At 40.3% G+C, this 19,322-nt stretch overlaps 2 protein-coding genes across 5 annotated transcripts; both read left to right on the top strand.

The window, feature by feature from the left end:
* Nucleotides 1-358: 358 nt before the first annotated feature.
* LOC130076627 (Fc receptor-like protein 5) lies at nt 359-9,082 on the top strand. 4 transcript variants are annotated; one of them, XM_056241776.1, is made up of 11 exons: nt 359-435; nt 526-552; nt 1,531-1,842; nt 3,506-3,778; nt 4,193-4,465; nt 5,373-5,672; nt 7,437-7,538; nt 7,641-7,665; nt 7,778-7,832; nt 8,358-8,426; nt 8,747-8,902. In XM_056241776.1, the coding sequence occupies exons 1-11, from the start codon at nt 402-404 to the stop codon at nt 8,801-8,803; spliced, it is 1,527 nt and encodes a 508-aa protein (XP_056097751.1). In that variant the 5' UTR covers nt 359-401; the 3' UTR covers nt 8,804-8,902. The 4 variants fall into 4 exon arrangements, with proteins under 4 accessions (XP_056097751.1, XP_056097750.1, XP_056097749.1 ...); XM_056241775.1 differs by having other exon boundaries at nt 7,760-7,832; XM_056241774.1 differs by lacking the exon at nt 7,778-7,832 and having other exon boundaries at nt 8,747-9,082.
* Nucleotides 9,083-9,477: 395 nt separating this feature from the next.
* On the top strand, nt 9,478-19,082 carry syngr2b (synaptogyrin 2b). Its single transcript, XM_056241771.1, has 4 exons — nt 9,478-9,651; nt 13,438-13,675; nt 15,832-15,968; nt 18,827-19,082. The coding sequence occupies exons 1-4, from the start codon at nt 9,547-9,549 to the stop codon at nt 19,070-19,072; spliced, it is 726 nt and encodes a 241-aa protein (XP_056097746.1). The 5' UTR covers nt 9,478-9,546; the 3' UTR covers nt 19,073-19,082.
* Nucleotides 19,083-19,322: the final 240 nt, after the last annotated feature.

Here is a 19,322-nt window from a genome sequence, read left to right as displayed (position 1 = left end):
CCAATACTTTTATAAAAAAAAAACATTATGACTGAAGTCAAAATGACTTCTGAACACTAATCTAAATCTGAATCTAAAGAGGCCGAGCGATCATGCCTTTAGGCCGTATTATTGCAAACACAATATTATAGGCAGTACATAGTTTATCTCAGATGTTCATGCAATGTGTTCTCCACAATCTTCCATCGTTGTTGTGTGGTTTGCATTGGCATGATCTGCCCTATCTGTGCTCGACACATGGAGTGTTTAGGGTGGATCCCATCAGCTCTGTTGAAGTGAGACACGTCCTTCAGTGTGTGTGTGTGTGTGTTCACTTGCTGCATTAATATAAAGATCATTCTGGTGTTTGGATCATTAATATAAAGATCATTCTGGTGTTTGGATCTGGATATTCAGCGAGGATGGAGTCGATGCATGTTTCACTGATTCTCATAGGTGGAGGAAACTTGTGCATATCTGATGGATGTTTTCATGTGGTGTCTGTTGACGTCTCTTTTCATTTATGTATGTATATTTTTCCACCAGGTATTTCTGTCTTGTATCCAAGGACGGGTACGTGGCTTTCTTTTCCTGCCATTTTTATCTGGGGTTATATAGATAGTAATGGTTAAGTGTGTGTTTGTGTGTGTGTTTAATACCCCAAAAAAGTGCCAAGATCACGTGTTTAGATTCCCAAGAACTGATACAGTAGTCAACATTTGAAGTGGATAAAAACCTTTCATTAAAGTTATGAATTTTGAACAATACCTGTTCTTGTCTTAGGACAACTTTGATGAACTTTTTTGATTCACTTCAAATGTTGACTACTGTAATATATATTGAATGCGACTCAAGTTGCTTTGGATGAAAGCATCTGCAAAATGCATCAATTGGAATGTGTTTGTTCACCGAGATAATTATGAACTTAATTGCATTATTGCCTGAATTATGATCACCACAAACAAAAACAACACTGAATGTCTTCATCTTCAGTACTACATCTATTGCTTTATCATTTCAAACCCAACAAACGTGTCATCAAATGCAATGACATTCTGATATTTTTAAGTGTTTTAAATAAGATGCACTGCAAAAACAAAACAAAAAAACGTCTCATTTTCCTTCACAGATAACATTCTTAAATCAGACATATTTACCTGAGAAGCAAAATTACTTACGTGATTAAGTTTTGTTTTTGGAAAACTGTATAAAAATAATGTGACTAGATTAAAACAAGAAAAATATCTGACAGTTGGGTCAGAAAAAAATGTACTTTTTTTTCAAAAAATGATTATTGATATTACCCCATTGGCAGATGTTTTATTTTTTTCTTGTTTTAAGCATAATTTTTTATATATTTTTCAGAAAAAGCACTTGTTATCGTCAGTCATTTTGTTTCTTCTCCAGTAAATGTATCTTGATTTAAGAATGTTTAGATATTTTGTACTGGAAAACAAGACTGAGGAAGAGCATATTTGTTTGCTGTGTGTGTGTGTGTGTGTGTGTGTGTGTGTGTGTGTGTGTGTTCTCGACTCTTTTCCTCTGTTCCAGGAGCTCTGGATGAGCACAAGCTTGATGAACCGGTTCTGGAAGGTCCGTCCGTTGCATTAAACGGTTCGATTGAGTATTTCTACTGCGAGATTCCTGGGATCCCGGCTTCGGTGCCTGTCCTATACGAGCTCTATGTCGAGTCAAACCCGGGGAGGATGATCGCGCAGTACAGCTCTCTGTCTGGAGAATTAGCCACTTTTCCTCTGTTAATCAAATCACAACACGACGGTCGGCTCGTCTGCAAGGCCAGCGGACACAACAACACAGACATCCAGAGCTCGCTCAGTCAAGGCCTGGACCTCAAAGTCATTGGTATCTCATTAACCCTTTAAAACTACTGTATTATAAATGTTCGAAGTGATATTTTCACACACTCTCCTCCAGTGCTTCTGTGTGTGACTGAGAGTTTAGACTCTTTTATCCAGTAAAAGTCTCTCAGTGTAATTGTACAAACGTCCTCCTTCAGCTCGAGCTTCACGAGTCTTTCTGTGTCAAATCTACACTGAGTTTCATGGAAGATTGTTTCCACCAGAGAATAAAACATTTTAAAAGATAATTGCGACTTTTTATCGCAGTTATCGAGTTTACATCTTGCAATTCTGACTTGATAACATGCAATTGCGACATTATATCATGCAATTCAGACTTTATATCTCACAATTGCATGTTATAAAGTCAGAATTGCGAGATACAAACTTCCAATTGCAAGAAAAAAAAGTCAGAATTGCGACTTTATATCACGCGATTCTGACATTATAACTTGCAAATGCGACTTTATATCACGCAATTCTGAGATAAAAAGTCAGAATTGTGAGAAAAAGTCGTAATGACCTTTTTTATTTTTTATTCTGTGGCGGAAACAAGCTTCCTTAGATTTTATCATGTAAACGCGAGAATAACTTTGATATTAGTAATATTTCAGCTGGACTGAAGCAGGTTTATTGATTATCCATCATTTATTATCAAATATGATCATCAGGCTTTTGAAGAAGGTTTATTTGTTCATCTCTCAATCATCATTTCAGTACATTGCATTATGTTTAAAAAAATGCCTTGTTGATGCTAGAGGTCAGAGGAGAATGGGCCGACTGATTGAAGCTGATAGAAGAGCAACTTTGACTTTGACAACCGAGGTATGCAGCAAAGCATTTGTGAAGCCACAACACGCACAACCTTGAGGCGGATGGGCTACAACAGCAGAAGACCCCACCGGGTACCACTCATCTCCACTACAAATAGGAAAAAGAGGCTACAATTTGCAAGAGCTCACCAAAATTGGACAGTTGAAGACTGGAAAAATGTTGCCTGGTCTGATGAGTCTCGATTTCTGTTGAGACATTCAGATGGTAGAGTCAGAATTTGGCGTAAACAGAATGAGAACATGGATCCATCATGCCTTGTTACCACTGTGCAGGCTGGTGGTGGTGGTGTAATGGTGTGGGCGATGTTTTCTTGGCACACTTTAGGCCCCTTAGTGCCAATTGGGCATCGTTTAAATGCCACGGCCTACCTGAGCATTGTTTCTGACCATGTCCATCCCTTTATGGCCACCATGTACCCATCCTCTGATGGCTACTTCCAGCAGGATAATGCACCATGTCACAAAGCTCGAATCATTTCAAATTGGTTTCTTGAACATGACAATGAGTTCACTGTACTAAAATGGCCCCCACAGTCACCAGATCTCAACCCAATAGAGCATCTTTGGGATGTGGTGGAACGGGAGCTTTGTGCCCTGGATGTGCATCCCACAAATCTCCATCAACTGCAAGATGCTATCCTATCAATATGGGCCAACATTTCTAAAGAATGCTTTCAGCGCCTTATTGAATCAATGCCATGTTGAATTAAGGCAGTTCTGAAGGCGAAAGGGGGTCAAACACAGTATTAGTGTGGTGTTCCTAATAATCCTTTAGGTGAGTGTAAATATCAACATCTTCAGCAAATTGCAGTGTTTTTGCCGTTTGTTCTGCAGTCCCGGTGGAGGACGTGACAATCGCTCCTCATGCCGCCAGTGAGACCGTGTGGGAAGGACAAACTTTGAGCCTCCAGTGCAGAGAGAGCAGAGGAACGTACGTCTCCTACGAGTGGCTTAGGAACGAAAGGCCGTACGACACGACTGGCGACACACTGATCATACACCGGCTCTCTGTGCAACACACAGGCAATTATACGTGTGTGGCATCAAACCGATTCAATGACACGATGACCTTCAGCTGCAGTGATGTCATATCTGTGCAGGTCAAAGGTATAATGGATATACAGATTAATCATCGTATTACACTACCATTCACAAGTTTGTTTTTAGAAAAAAGTGTTTATTTGATAAAAAAAATACTGTAAAAATTTGATATATTATTACAGCTGTGAATATACAGTAAAGTGTAATTTATTCCTGTGATCAAATCTGAATTTTCAGCATCATTACTCCAGTCTTCAGTGTCACATGATCCTTCAGAAATCACTCTAATATGAGGATCTGATGATCAGGAAACATTTATGATTATTATCAATGTTGAAAACTGACACATTTTATTTTACATAATTCTTTGATGAATGGAAAGTTCAAAAGAACAGCTTTTATTTGAAAGGGAATCTTTTGTAACATTATAAATGTCACTTTTGATCAGTTTAATGGAGTTGAAAACGTTTTTTCTTCTAGAGTACGTGTCGAAGCCTGAAATCTCCCTCGAGGTGGTGAAGCTTGGAGACGCTGGCTTTAGAGCCATCGTCACGTGCCGGTCTTTGAAAGGATCTCCGTTAATTACCTTCAGCCTGTTGAACGACACCGACGTCATCACGAAGAACACCACTGAAGGAACCAGCGCAATCTTCCATGTGCCGGTCGAGCTGAACCGGGTCACGGGTCGCGTGAGATGCAACGCCAGCAACGAGGGCAACTGGGTTCTGAGTGAACCGGTAAACCTGACCGGGGGTGTGTAGCTCCGTCACAGGACCCGATCACTGCAGAATTCAAATTTCCTAATTTATTCACTCAACCCCACATCATCCAGGATGTTCACGTCTTTCTTTCTTCGGTTGAAAAGAAATGAAGGTTTTTGAGGAACACACTCCAGGTGTTTCTCCATATAGTGACTTCAATGGGGTCCAACGGGTCGAAGGTCCAGATGTGAGTTTCAGTGCAGCTTCAAAGTCTCGACACGATCCAGCCGAGGAATAAGAGTCTGATCTAGACAAACCAGCGGACATTTATAACAAAATACATATTTATATACTTTTAACCACTAATGCTGGTCTTGCACGAGCTGTGATGCGACACACATTACGTAATCAGGGTGAAAGGTCAAGCGTGACGTAGGCGTAAGAACAAATCTAGTGTTTACAAAGCAGACGTGCAGAGACTGATTCAAACGCCCTTTATAAAATAAAAAATAAAAGGTAAAACAACAATGTTGGAGGAGAAAATGAGATGAGAGTTTTTCGCCCAACTCTACATTTTTGAACCGGAACACGCGTGACCTTTCAGCTCGTGCAAGACCAGCATTAGTGGTTAAAAGTATATAAATGTGTATTTTGTTATAAATGTCCGCTGGTTTGTCTAGATCAGACTCTTATTCCTCGGCTGGATCGTGTCGAGACTTTGAAGCTGCACTGAAACTCACATCTGGACCTTCGACCCGTTGGACCCCATTGAAGTCACTATATGGAGAAACCCTGGAGTGTGTTCCTCAAAAACCTTTATTTCACAAGACATGAACATCTTGGATGACGTGCGGGAGAGTGAATTATCAGGAAATTTAAATTCTGAAGTGAACTACTCCTGTAACCTTTGTCAATGCTTCTCAGAGTTGCATGTACAGATGTGTTCCTCTCACACACAGAGTCTGTCGGCGGCGCTGTAACGGTGAGGCCCGTCACACACACCGGGCGGGACTTCCAGGTGGTCGGCCTGGTTCTGCTCTGTAAGGTTGAGCGAGGGACGTTCCCACAGTACCGCTGGTTCCTGAACAGCACCAGGCTGGAGGGCCGAGGAGGTTTCTATGCGGTGGCCTGGTCCGACGACTCGGCTCTGGCTCTGTCTGTGGGTCCGGACAGCGCTGGCTTTTACCACTGCGAAGCTTCGGACCGCTTCGACAACAGAACCAGCGTCCGCAGCGCCAAGATGCTGATCAATAAAGAGGGTATGAAGCCTCACTCCGAATAACACACTCAGCTATATCAGTTTATTATCAGGCTAAATTAAAGTCCCCCTGTGGTGAAAATCCAGTGTTTAATGTTGTTTATGTGTCTATGTGGTGTTTTTAATACGCTTAAACCACGTGTAAGTTCATAAGTCGACAGCATTGCTGAGTATTTCCTCCTTAAAACTGCAGTGAACCAAAGACAGTCTCAAAAACACGGTTTGAAATCGCTGGTGTTTCTGACGTCACAAACGACCTTGTAACCAATCAGATCAACGTGTGATCGTCAACCAGTGGATCTCTGAGCTGAGGGAGTGAGTGGAGGCGGGGCTCATTTGCATATTCATAGAGGTGGCATACTAAATGAGGCGAGGGTGTCGAGTTACATTCAAGATATTTTAAGACATTGAAGGAAAAAAACGTTTAAATATGTCATGTTGGTGATCAAAGATGAGTTTTAAGGGATAAAATGATCGACTACAGGGGGACTTTAATACAAAGATTATGAACTGGATGGTAAATTTGGCTGCAATTCAATCTAAACATGACTATAAATAGTACAAAAAAGTAAATAAACCGTTTTTGTATGTCCAGCTAACAAAATGATTACGTTTTGCTGATGTTCCCTATAAAGTCGTTATTTCTGAATGATCACTGAACATTTTAAAATGTTTTTTTTTTATGTGAATGTTAAGGGAACGTTCCAATGTATAATTCTTCCAACATTATGGGAACGTTACTTCTGAATGCTCTCTGAAATAAGTCGTGACATAAAAAAAAAAAACATTAGATAAACGTCCAACTAAATGTTTCCAAAAAAAGTTTCATGAACGATGTATTTATAATATTTGCTAATGTTCTTAGATCATTATTAAACACCAGATTACAGAGCAAACTCTGTAATAATGTTATTGGAAGAATCTTGTCAAACAATGAAAAAAGAACCAAATGATTGAATGAGAGAAGAACTTGAATTCTGATTATTGAATTTGTCAAAAATCAAATGATGTAACTTTATTCTTCATAATGTCATGAATTAATGTAATTTTTTAGTGCTGTAAAATCGATTAATCGTGATTAATCGCATCTTACAAAAAAAGTTTGTGTTTATCTAATATATATGTGTGTGTACATACACACACACACACACACACACACACACACAGACATATATATATATATATATGAATAAAATAAACATAATATATATACACACACATACATTATATAAAAACAAACTTTTATGTTAGATGTGACAGCACTGAAAATTACATTCATTCATGACATTATGAAGAATAAAGTGACATAATTAGAATTTTTACAAATTCACAAAAAAAAATCAAAAAAATTTTTTTAAATACATTTTGCATATTTATAATTTTACTTTATGATATACTCGTTTAAAATAACATTTAATTTTTTATTTTTTTTACAAATATTTAGAAAGAATAAAGTTTATAAAATGACTATGAAATAACTATATCAGGGAACGTTGAGTGAAGGTTCTCTCAAAGTTATGAACAAAAGTTCTTCTAGTAACTTTATTAGAACGTTCGTTCAACGTTATCTGGTCTTTAATAATGTTCTCAAAACATTGCAAAAAACATCAATCATGGAACATTTTGTAAATGTTTCTAGTGTCAGAGAACATTTAAAAGTGACGTTTCATAATGTTTGAACTTGACGAATGACACAATGGAAAGTTTCCTTTTTTTATGTTTTATTTATTTATGTGTGTATTGTTGTTGTGGTGATGATGTGTAGTCCTGAACAGCGTGTCTCCTGCGTTGGTGCTGGTGGTGCTGAGCTGCTTCGCTCTGCTGAACGCTGCTGTGATGGCTTGCTGTGTTTATGGAGTCGTTCTGCGTGAGTTTATCATCTCTCTCGTTATTTAACTCTTTAAATGCAAGGATAAATTGTTTGAATTAATCAAATGATGATTATTAATGATATAATTTGTCATCTCAGGAAGAAGATATTCAGGAAAACACTTGTGAGTTTTCTTTTCCTTTTTAATTTGACAAATTCACAAATCTAGCATTACGTCCAACTGAGCTATTTTTTTTGTGTGTGCTTTTTTATGCAAGACTCATTAAACAACGCAGAAAAATGGAGATCGCTGTTAAACATGAAGACGAAGAGGAGGAGGACAATTATCCAGTGAGGATGGATGCATTTACACTGCTTCTGTTTCAGTTCATAAATAGACTATTATCAAATTTGTTTGTTTATTAGGGCTGTGAAACGATTAATCGCGATTAATCGCATCCAAAATAAAAGTTTGTGTTTGCATAATATATGTATACTGTGTATAATTATTTTGTATATATTAATACACACACGTGCATGTATGAATATTTAAGAAATATTTCCATGTATATACTGTATATATATATATATATATATATTTATTTATTTTATATATAAATAACACATTTTTCTTAAACATGCATGTGTGTGTATTTATATATACAAAATAATTATACACAGTACACACATATATTACGCAAACACACAAAAACCTTTATTTTGGATGCGATTAATCGGTTCCCTGAGTTAACCGCAATGCATTCTGGGTAGGTTTGCATGATCCATGAAGGACACAGAATGGGCATATTTTGCATCCTTATAATACTGTCTTGATAGGAAGCTCACTAGATGAAAGAGTTTGTGTGTGTTCTTTAGTTTGAGGAGATGTTGGAGGGTTATGAGGAAGACGTCGTCCTCGCTGACAGAACAAGTGATTCTGCTGAGGTATTATTTATTATTTTTAATATTTTTAATTGAATCACAGTTTCTGAATCTGAAGCAGAATCTCCACTAGAGTTCAAATGTAGTTTCATTAAAATCCCAGCTAACTAAAATATATGTTCTAAGATTTTTTTTCTATCTGAACAGTTTTTCAAATGTTTCCTCTTGGTTCTGAGAACGTTAAGGGAACATTCCATTTTATCATTCTTCAAAGATTATTGGAACGTTACTTTTGAATGAACGTTCTGACGTTCTAGTACAAGTAACATTAAAGAACGTTCCCCTTCGACTAAAGATTGTGCTCATTTCGTTCTGTTTAACAGGATGAGGACGAATCTGTGGACGAAACTCTCCTGTATGAAGACACTGTCTCTAAATAATTCTACAGACATTCTTGAAGAGTTTAATTTCATGGAGTTTAATCTGTTAAGCCTGACTGTTTGGTTTCCCACAGACACAAGCATATCTTCACTGATTTGTCACGTGTTATTCTGTTCAGACAAAGGTTTATTCAAAGCGAGACAATAGACAAGCACTGGGTCGACATGACTGACCAATCAGAAGCGAAGACCAGGCCAGCCAACAATGTGTCTACTGTCAGATTCAAACGAGTCTGTGTGGGTTTGTGGAGGGAAAATCTCAAATAAATCAAAATGTATATGTTTACAATGTTCATTTTAATAACACATTAAAAAATAGATGATTTGTATGTACTGGATCACTTTTATTTGTGTGTGTGTGTGTGTGTGACTGTGACTAGCAGTGAACGTCATCATTGTGTTTTAATATCCTAATCAACTGTTTATTATTAAACAAAAACTAACGGAATGTTTAGTGTCATCTTTAACCTTATTGGATGTTCACTCTGCAGCAGCGTCGAGAAGTTCGAATCATTTTAGCGAGTCGGTTCTTTTGAACAGTTTGTTTGTTTTTTGTTAATGAACCGCTCATTGCTTTCATCTGAATCAGCAAAAAGAGCCGGTTCTGAAGAACGACTCATTCGCGAATCTGACACCAGTGTCTGAGGAAGCAGCTGCACCGGTGGTGTGTGTCCGTGTTGTGTTTTCAGCTGTCGCGCGCGCGCGTGTGTGAGTGTGAGTGTGTGTGTGTGTTTGTTTCACCGATGGAGTCGAACAGTGTGGCGTACGGAGCCTCTCTCGCAGGAGCGGGATTCGATCACATCAAATTCATCAAACAGCCTCAAACTATCATACGAGTCCTCAGCTGGGTGAGTGACATGTGTCACCTTCAACTCATTGCGATCAATAATCTGGGTATATAAATCAATGAGTCATTCGTGAGTTTGCGGCACTTTTTTACTGCTTTAATGATGTTTAACTTATACTAATTTGTATTGCAAGTTTTAATAGTATAAAAGTAGGATGGTGCTACTACTGGAATATCTTATTGGCCCTAATAGCTGCTTTTGAAGTCGTTTCACTATTGATAAACTATACACATGTCGAAATGAATTGAATCAACATTGAATGTAAATCCCAGTTTACAAAATGTTTCCCATTAAGTTATTTCTGAAAATGTTATTTCTGAATCTTCTCTAAAAACTTCCATTTTAAAAAAAAATGTTTTAAAGACGTTTTGAGAACGAAACATTTCTTCAAACATTATGGGAATGTTACATTTGAATGGTCTCTGCAAGTAACATTTAATGAACGATATTAAACATTAAAACATTAACATTAAAAAAATGTAAGCCCCAAAAAGTGCATCCATCCATCATAAAAGTAATCCATACGACTCCAGGGGTTAAAAAAGGCCTTCTGAAGTGAAGCAAAATATCAATTTTTATAACTTTATAAACTATAATCACTGGCTTCTGTTATGATGGATGGATGCACTTTTTTGGGGCTTCAGAAATCTCATGCACCGGCTTTTACTCCTATTATAAAGCTGGGAAGCGGGTTAATACAACTCTCAATTGTGTTTGGCTGAAAGAAGAAAGTCATATACGTCTAGGATGGCTTAAAGTTGATTAAATCATGGGATAATTCTAATTTTTTGGTGAATTAACCCTTTAATGGCCTTAATTGTGCCGTTCAGGAACATGATCCACTTTCCAGCGAAGGGACTTTCCATAGACACTGTGAAACGAGAGCAAAGAGTCTGTAAGAGCTGATTCATATCTCGTCCTGTGTGTGTGTGTGTGTGTGTGTGTGTGTGTGTGCCTGCATCAGATGACCTTGTCAACCATGTCTAGATTTACTCAGTGTAATTTGTTTACTAGCGTCACACATTTGCACACAGCAGTGTGTTTGAGTCGGGCTCTCTCCAGTCGCATGAGCATTAGGCCAGTAGTGGGTGAGTTGTGATGGTGTGTGTCGTGTGATAGTACACCAGTACAGAATGTCCCCCGTCCCAGCGCTGACATGTAAACACAGCAGATGGCAGGTAACTCGAGGGCCGAGTGGCGTTTGTGTTTCTGCACTGCTGGGATTATAAAGTTTGGTTTGTGTGAGTCTGTGGCTTTCATGAGCCGGATCTCTTGTGACACACATTTGCATCGACTGTTTTCTCTCAATGTTTCCATCACTTATAACAACTACTCTCATTACAGTATTTTTTTTTTCAGTATAGTTAAATTGTGGTGAATTTAATCCAATAAACTATTCAAATTCAGTACATTTATTTTTCACCCTAAAGTACAGACGTCATTGCCTGAGGACGTTTGCACAGTCCTGAGCTTGACGGACAGGTCTGACTCGTTTCAAACACCAATCAAAACATCCAGTTCAGTTTGTCGGTGGGGTTATAATGGGTTAAACCAAGCTTAAAAATAGTTATATTACAGTAGTCAACATTTGAAGTGGATCAAAAAAGTTCATCAAAGTTGTCCTAAGACAAGAACGGGTATTGTTCAAAATTCATGGTAAAACTTACTTTGATGAAAAGGTTTTGATCCACACCAAATGTTGACTACTGTATTTATATTTTAATAATATAATGGGTTATCATTGATTTTGGTGAGGTTTGAACAACAACATACAAATAAACAGTGACAGTAATAATCTCAGGTACTGATTATGTGCTTTATTTAATGTTAAAAGTGTTTGAATATCATTCATAGCCGTACTAAAAAAGTGACAATTCACTTCAAACCTTGAAATTAAACAGCATCTATTGACAAAGATTGTCAATAGACTAAATCACTTAGTATGTATTTTTAATAATGTTTAAATTGTGTAATATTTATTAACTTGATTATGTAATTATCTATTTGGTTCCAAGTGGAGTGCACTTGCAGATAGACTCCGCCCACACTCTCTTCTGATTGGCTGTGAGTTTTGCTTAATTTGGTTGCGAGTGCAGTGCACTTACAGAGAGACTCCGCCCACACTCTCTTCTGATTGGCTGTGAGTTTTGCTTATTTTGGTTGTGAGTACAGTGCGCTTGCAGAGAGACTCCGCCCACACACTCTTCTGATTGGCTGTGAGTTTTGCTTATTTTGGTTGTGAGTGCAGTGCGCTTGCAGAGAGACTCCGCCCACACACTCTTCTGATTGGCTGTGAGTTTTGCTTAATTTGGTTTTGAGTACAGTGCGCTTGCAGAGAGACTCCGCCCACACTCTCTTCTGATTGGCTTTGAGTTTTGCTTAATTTGGTTGCGAGTGCAGTGCACTTGCAGAGAGACTCCGCCCACACACTCTTCTGATTGGCTGTGAGTTTTGCTTAATTTGGTTGCGAGTGCAGTGCGCTTGCAGAGAGACTCCACCCACACTCTCTTCTGATTGGCTGTGAGTTTTGCTTAATTTGGTTTTGAGTGCATTGCGCTTGCAGAGAGACTCCGCCCACACACTCTTCTGATTGGCTGTGAGTTTTGCTTAATTTGGTTGCGAGTGCAGTGCACTTACAGAGAGACTCCGCCCACACACTCTTCTGATTGGCTGTGAGTTTTGCTTAATTTGGTTGCGAGTGCAGTGCACTTACAGATAGACTCCGCCCACACTCTCTTCTGATTGGCTGTGAGTTTTGCTTAATTTGGTTGCGAGTGCAGTGCACTTACAGATAGACTCCGCCCACACTCTCTTCTGATTGGCTGTGAGTTTTGCTTAATTTGGTTGTGAGTGCAGTGCACTTGCAGAGAGACTCCGCCCACACACTCTTCTGATTGGCTGTGAGTTTTGCTTAATTTGGTTTTGAGTACAGTGCGCTTGCAGAGAGACTCCGCCCACACTCTCTTCTGATTGGCTGTGAGTTTTGCTAAATTTGGTTGCGAGTGCAGTGCACTTACAGATAGACTCCGCCCACACTCTCTTCTGATTGGCTGTGAGTTTTGCTTAATTTGGTTGCGAGTGCAGTGCACTTACAGATAGACTCCGCCCACACTCTTCTGATTGGCTGTGAGTTTTGCTTAATTTGGTTGCGAGTGCAGTGCACTTACAGATAGACTCCGCCCACACTCTCTTCTGATTGGCTGTGAGTTTTGCTTAATTTGGTTGTGAGTGCAGTGCACTTGCAGAGAGACTCCGCCCACACTCTCTTCTGATTGGCTGTGAGTTTTGCTAAATTTGGTTGCGAGTGCAGTGCACTTACAGATAGACTCCGCCCACACACTCTTCTGATTGGCTGTGAGTTTTGCTTAATTTGGTTTTGAGTACAGTGCGCTTGCAGAGAGACTCCGCCCACACTCTCTTCTGATTGGCTGTGAGTTTTGCTTAATTTGGTTGTGAGTGCAGAGCGCTTGCAGAGAGACTCCGCCCACTTTCTCTTCTGATTGGCTGTGAGTTTTGCTTAATTTGGTTGCGAGTGCAGTGCGCTTGCAGAGAGACTCCGCCCACACTCTCTTCTGATTGGCTGTGAGTTTTGATTGATTTTTTTCAGGGTCAACTTGCTTGTTCCTGGACATGTCTGCTTATGACACAGTGTCACATAAAAAAGACAGAAATAACATTTGTATAACATAATGGGAGAAGTTCTTATAAGATATTTTTGTTGGTTTTGCTTTTATTTCTGCATTGTGGTTTGATCTTTGATGCAGCTCTCACTTCCCTCCATGCCAGGTGTTTTCCATTGTGGTGTTTGCCTCCATAACCGCTGAAGGTTACGTGAACGTCTCGACGGAACCCGACGTGAAGTGTGTCTTCAACGGGAACGACGGAGTGTGTCGTTACGGTGTGGGAATCGGCGTCATCGGATTCCTGGAGTGTATAGGCTTCCTATTGGCTGATGCTCTCCTGCCGTCCATGAGCAGCGCTCAGGAGCGCAAGTACGTCGTGCTGGCGGATCTGGGCTTCTCAGGTGAGGCCGACCTCTGGGTTTCAGTTTCACCTCTAAAGGTTCTCCAGAAATGATTACAGCTCACATGGACACCAGAAGCAACAAATAGTTCTGTATTATGAATTTTTAAAGGGATAGTTGACTTTGAAATTAATTTTTGGTATGTTTTAGCTTACCTCAAGGGCATCCAAGATGTAGGTGTCTTTGTTTCCGCAGTATTTTCAATTTTGATATTTTTAGGTCAAACCGTTCTTGTCTGTCAGTCATATAATGCAGGTCTATGGTCACCACCTCAAAGAGCATGACCAGAGAAGTCCAAATTAATCATGATTTAATGACTCGTAAATGTAAGTACACATTGATGGCCTAAGACACGAAACGAGCGGTTTGTGTGAGAAAACGAACAGTATTTATATCGTTTTTACCTCTTGTAAACACAGCCACGTCCAAGTGATCTGAGGGCGCCGGCGCTTCGGTCTGGGCAAGCGCCGGAAGTGAAAACTCACCACTCCCGGATGAGTTCGCGCGAGCATACGTAATTGTTTTCTTTTACAACGGTTTAAACATCAGCGCAAATTAGTACCATTTTAATTAGCCGTCTTACGCCGGCGCTTCGGTCTGTGCGTTACAAGAGGTAAAAACGATATAAATACTGTTCGTTTTCTCACACAAACCGCTCGTTTCGTGTACGCTGGCGTTCGGGAACACACTCGTGTGTAAATTAGCATAAAATAGGTGGATGGAAAGAGCTAGAGAAGATCTCCAAGGTTTAGTTTGTAGGATCGGCTGTCGTGTGTGTCAGTGCATGTTTGCATCGGTCACCCTGAGAACAATCACAGTCGTGTGTGTGTGTGTGTGTGTGTGTGTGTGTGTGTGTGTGTGTGTGTGTGTGTGTGTGTGTGTGTGTGTTCAGTGTCTGAGGTGTTCCTCTGTGGAAACTGTGGTGCGTTTACACACGACCTGTTCTTGTAGCATCATCAGTTTCAGACGAACTGCCTGTAAATGTCCTGTAAAAGTGAAACGCTGTGGTTTCTGCACCGGCGTCTTCCTGTGCGAGTGGGTAGGATGTCAAAAGTTTGTTTAAAAAATGTATACCAGGGGTCATTAAATTTAACTAAAACAAACCATAAAAAACATTTTTGTTAGAACAAGTTCTCATTTACAGACACACACACACACACACACACACGTATACATTTTAGAATATAAGTTATATATGCTTATGATATATAGCTTATATCATATTCAGCAATGATGCATTGAATTGATCAAAAGTGACATTTATAATGTTACAAGAGATTCTATTTCAAATAAATGCTGTTCTTTTGAACTTTCTATTCATTGAAGAATCTTGAAAAATAAAATGTGTCACGGTTTCCATAAAAATACTAAACTGTTTTCAACACTGATAATAATCATAAATGTGTCTTGATCATCAGATCCTCATATTAGAGTGATTTCTGAAGGATCATGTGACACTGAAGACTGGAGTAATGATGCTGAAAACTCAGCTTTGATCACAGGAATAAATTACACTTTACTGTATATTCACATAGAGAACAGCTGATTTACACTGGAGTAATATTACACTGTTTTACTGTATTTATGATCAAATAAATTCAGCTTTGAGCAGAAGAGACTCTTTCAGAAACATTAAAAAATCATATTCCATATATATAATTTTTTTTCTTCTTCTGTGAAACAATAACATGAGGCTGAACAAATGACAGAATGTTTTTTATATGTTAAATATTGAAAATAAAGCCATACAAATATTTTGGTTTCTTGAGATAAATTAAACGTAAACTGAAATATAATAAAATGTAAAAAAGGCAACATTTCACATTTTTATTTAGTCTAACATGATGTATAAAAGGATAAATATCATGAAAGTCTGGCTTTCTCCGTGTGTGAGTGCTGTCATCCGGCGCTTCTACGTGCTCACTAAAGCTCATTTGCATTTAAAGCGACACACACAAACGGAGCGTTTTTTCTCACACCCAAAACGGGGCAAATTTGACAAGATATAATAAATTATCTGATATTTTGAGCTGATATTTCACACACACATTCTGGGGACGCCATAGATTTATATTACATCTTGTGAAAAGGGGCGTAATAGTCACCTTTAAAGCTGTATGTGTGATTGTGAATGAAACATCACTTCCTCTGATCAGGTGCCTGGACTTTCCTGTGGTTTGTGTGTTTCTGTCTCACGGCCGATCAGTGGACGAAGACCCTCGACACGAGCGGCATCCCTACAGACGGTGCCCACGCCGTCATCGCCTTCTCCTTCTTCTCCATCGCGTCCTGGGTGAGTGTGTGTGTGTGTGAGAGAGTAAGTGTGTGTGTGAGAGAGTAAGTGTGTGTGTGAGAGTGTGAGTGAGAGTGTGTGTGAGTGAGAGTGTGTGTGAGTGAGACTGTGTGTGAGTGAGAGTGTGTGTGAGTGAGAGTGTGTGTGAGTGAGAGTGTGTGTGAGTGAGAGTGTGTGTGAGTGAGAGTGAGAGTGTGAGTGAGAGTGAGAGTGTGAGAGTGTGTGTGAGTGAGACTGAGTGTGTGAGAGTGTGTGAGAGTGTGTGAGAGTGTGTGAGAGTGTGTGAGAGTGAGTGAGAGTGTGTGAGAGTGTGTGAGAGTGAGAGTGTTTGTGTGTGTGTATGTGAGAGTGTGTTTGTGAGAGTGAGTGTGTGTGTGAGTGAGAGAGTGAGTGTGTGTGAGTGAGAGTGTGTGTGTGTGATTGAGAGTGAGTGTGTGTGTGAGAGAGTAAGTGTGTGTGTGAGAGTGTGTGTGAGTGAGAGTGTGTGTGAGTGAGAGTGTGTGTGAGTGAGACTGAGTGTGTGAGAGTGTGTGAGAGTGTGTGAGAGTGTGTGAGAGTGTGTGAGAGTGTGTGAGAGTGTGTGAGAGTGTGTGAGAGTGTGTGAGAGTGTGTGAGAGTGAGTGAGAGTGTGTGTGAGTGAGACTGAGTGTGTGAGAGTGAGTGAGAGTGTGTGAGAGTGTGTGAGAGTGAGAGTGTTTGTGTGTGTGTATGTGAGAGTGAGAGTGTGTTTGTGAGAGTGAGTGTGTGTGTGAGTGAGAGAGTGAGTGTGTGTGAGTGAGAGTGTGTGTGTGTGATTGAGAGTGAGTGTGTGTGTGAGAGAGTAAGTGTGTGTGTGAGAGTGTGTGTGAGTGAGAGTGTGTGTGAGTGAGAGTGTGTGTGAGTGAGAGTGTGTGTGAGTGAGAGTGTGTGTGAGTGAGACTGAGTGTGTGAGAGTGTGTGAGAGTGTGTGAGAGTGTGTGAGAGTGTGTGAGAGTGTGTGAGAGTGTGTGAGAGTGTGTGAGAGTGTGTGAGAGTGAGAGTGTGTGTGTATGTGAGAGTGAGAGTGTGTTTGTGAGAGTGAGTGTGTGTGTGTGTGTGTGAGTGAGAGAGTGAGTGTGTGTGAGTGAGAGTGTGTGTGTGTGAGTGTGCCTGTGAGAGTGAGTGTGTGTGTGATTGAGAGTGAGTGTGTGTGTGTGTGTGTGTGTGAGAGAGAGTAAGTGTGTGTGTGAGAGTGTGAGTGAGAGTGTGTGTGAGTGAGAGTGTGAGAGTGTGTGAGTGAGAGTGTGAGAGTGTGTGTGAGTGAGAGTGTGTGAGAGTGTGTGAGAGTGTGTGAGAGTGTGTGAGAGTGTGTGAGAGTGAGAGTGTTTGTGTGTGTGTATGTGAGAGTGAGAGTGTGTTTGAGAGAGTGAGTGTGTGTGTGATTGAGAGTGAGTGTGTGTGTGTGAGTGTGTGTGCCTGTGAGAGTGAGTGTGTGTGTGTGTGTGTGTGAGAGTGAGAGTGAGTGTGTGTGCCTGTGAGAGTGAGTGTGTGTGTGTGAGAGTGTTGGTGTGTGTGTATGTGAGAGTGAGTGAGTGTGTGTGAGAGAGTGAGTGTGTGTGTGTGTATGTGAGAGTGAGTGAGTGTGTGTGTGTGTGTGTGTGAGAAAGTGAGAGTGAGTGTGTGTGAGTGAGAGATTGTGTGTGTGTGTGTGAGTGTGCCTGTGAGAGTGAGTGTGTGATTGAGAGAGTGAGTGTCTGAGTGTGTGTGTGTGTGAGTGAGAGTGAGTGTGTGTGCCTGTGAGAGTGAGTGAGTGTGTGTGTGTGTGTGTGTGTGTGTGAGAGTGTTTGTGTGTGTGTATGTGAGAGTGAGTGAGTGTGTGTGAGAGAGTGAGTGTGTGTGTGTGTATGTGAGAGTGAGTGAGTGTGTGTGTGTGAGAAAGTGAGAGTGTGTGTGTGTGTGTGTGTGTGTGTGTGAGAAAGTGAGAGTGTGTGTGTGTGTGTGTGTGTGTGTGTGTGTGAGAAAGTGAGAGTGTGTGTGTGTGTGTGATACAGCCGTCTGAATGAACTGAGGATGTATGAGGAAATCAAGTCATGAGAAACCTTGGCTACTGGTGCTCTTCGCTTATCGGTCAAAAATTACCGAATTTATTTATTGCAAATATATGAAATGAATGTACTATATTTTATTTTGATAATGTTTTTTATTTAATATTTTTTATTTTTATGGTACTACATTATATATACACTGGATTTATAATCCATTTATTCACGTTTTGAGCATAGACCTGAACATTACCTTTCCAACTTAAACTGGTAAATCTTAAATCGGACTGAAGTTTGATCTCTTCTCAGAGATGACACTCGGCAGATTATTGCTGAAGTGAAAACAGTTTAAAAATGTGAACTTAAAAAAAGTAACAGAATTTTACATATACTGTTATGAAAAATGCACACAAATACTATTATACATTTTTATATGAAATCTATATTTTCAAAAACACGTTTTACTCAAAAAAAAAACTGCAAGAAAATCAAAGGCATAAACCTAAACAAGTGTGTGTTCTGCATGTGAGCTGATCTCTCAGTGAACGAGCGTCAGTGAGTGTGTGTTCGGCTGCAGTTCCACACGCCTCCACTAGAGGAACTTCGTCTCACATTCATTTTCAATGCGTAATTTTTGACACGCGAGAAGCACAAGTGGGACTATTTTTTCAGGACCATTAAACCTTTTCAAATCATGTCCATGATTTTTGTGTTCACACAGCAAGTGCCAAAACCTTCACCAAGTTTCCTTCCATTGCGATGAAGTAAAAAAAAAAACGTACAAATTTTTCGTTCAAAAATGGCCGAAGAGCACCAGAGGGTTAACCGATCCCTTACAGTCGAATCTCTCGTCCTCAGGGAGCGTTGACTTACTTCGCTCTGGTGAGGTTCCGTCAGGGCGTTGGAGACGTGAGCCGGAGTTACGCCGATCCGCCAACTGACATCACTTCCCCTTATGCTCCGCCCACTGACATCACTTCCCCTTATGCTCCGCCCACTTACCCGTCCTTCCAGAACACCGGGCCAGACGTGTACCAGCAGCCGCCATTCATCCCGAACCCCGACCCGTCCGACCAGAACCGGTACCAGCCGCCCGTCTACTGACAAGCCCCGCCCACAGCAAAGCCTCGCCCACTGACAAGCCCCGCCCACACGACACCCGGGTCACGTGACGCCTCGGATGTGGGAGGAGCCTCGGCTGGCGGCCAATAGGAGTCTGACTGTGCTTTTACAATGTGGCCATAAATGTGTAAATAGTGTTTTCTTCTGTAGAGTTGAGATTTGCACTGATGAGCTGGAATAAAGTGAAGCCGATCTGTCGCTCACTCCTGGAATCACAGCAGTGTTTTTGTGT

The sequence above is a fragment of the Rhinichthys klamathensis genome, unplaced genomic scaffold (assembly GCF_029890125.1).
Source record: "Rhinichthys klamathensis goyatoka isolate OS25496 unplaced genomic scaffold, OSU_Roscu_1.1 h1tg000672l_1, whole genome shotgun sequence".
NCBI lineage: Eukaryota > Metazoa > Chordata > Actinopteri > Cypriniformes > Leuciscidae > Rhinichthys > Rhinichthys klamathensis.
The sequence above is the reverse complement of the archived record's forward strand: the minus strand, read 5'-3'. Positions and strand labels throughout refer to the sequence as shown.

Excerpts from the sequence above, each read along its gene's own strand:
- LOC130076627 (XM_056241774.1), top strand. The coding sequence starts at position 402 with ATGGAGTCGATGCATGTTTCACTGATTCTCATAG. Across the intron at positions 3,779-4,192 it reads CATATCTGTGCAGGTCAAAG|AGTACGTGTCGAAGCCTGAA; the intron begins GTATAATGGATA and ends TTTTTCTTCTAG. Across the intron at positions 5,673-7,436 it reads GATGCTGATCAATAAAGAGG|TCCTGAACAGCGTGTCTCCT; the intron begins GTATGAAGCCTC and ends GATGATGTGTAG.
- syngr2b (XM_056241771.1), top strand. The coding sequence starts at position 9,547 with ATGGAGTCGAACAGTGTGGCGTACGGAGCCTCTCTCGCAGGAGCGGGA. Across the intron at positions 13,676-15,831 it reads GGCGGATCTGGGCTTCTCAG|GTGCCTGGACTTTCCTGTGG; the intron begins GTGAGGCCGACC and ends TCCTCTGATCAG. Across the intron at positions 15,969-18,826 it reads TCTTCTCCATCGCGTCCTGG|GGAGCGTTGACTTACTTCGC; the intron begins GTGAGTGTGTGT and ends TCTCGTCCTCAG.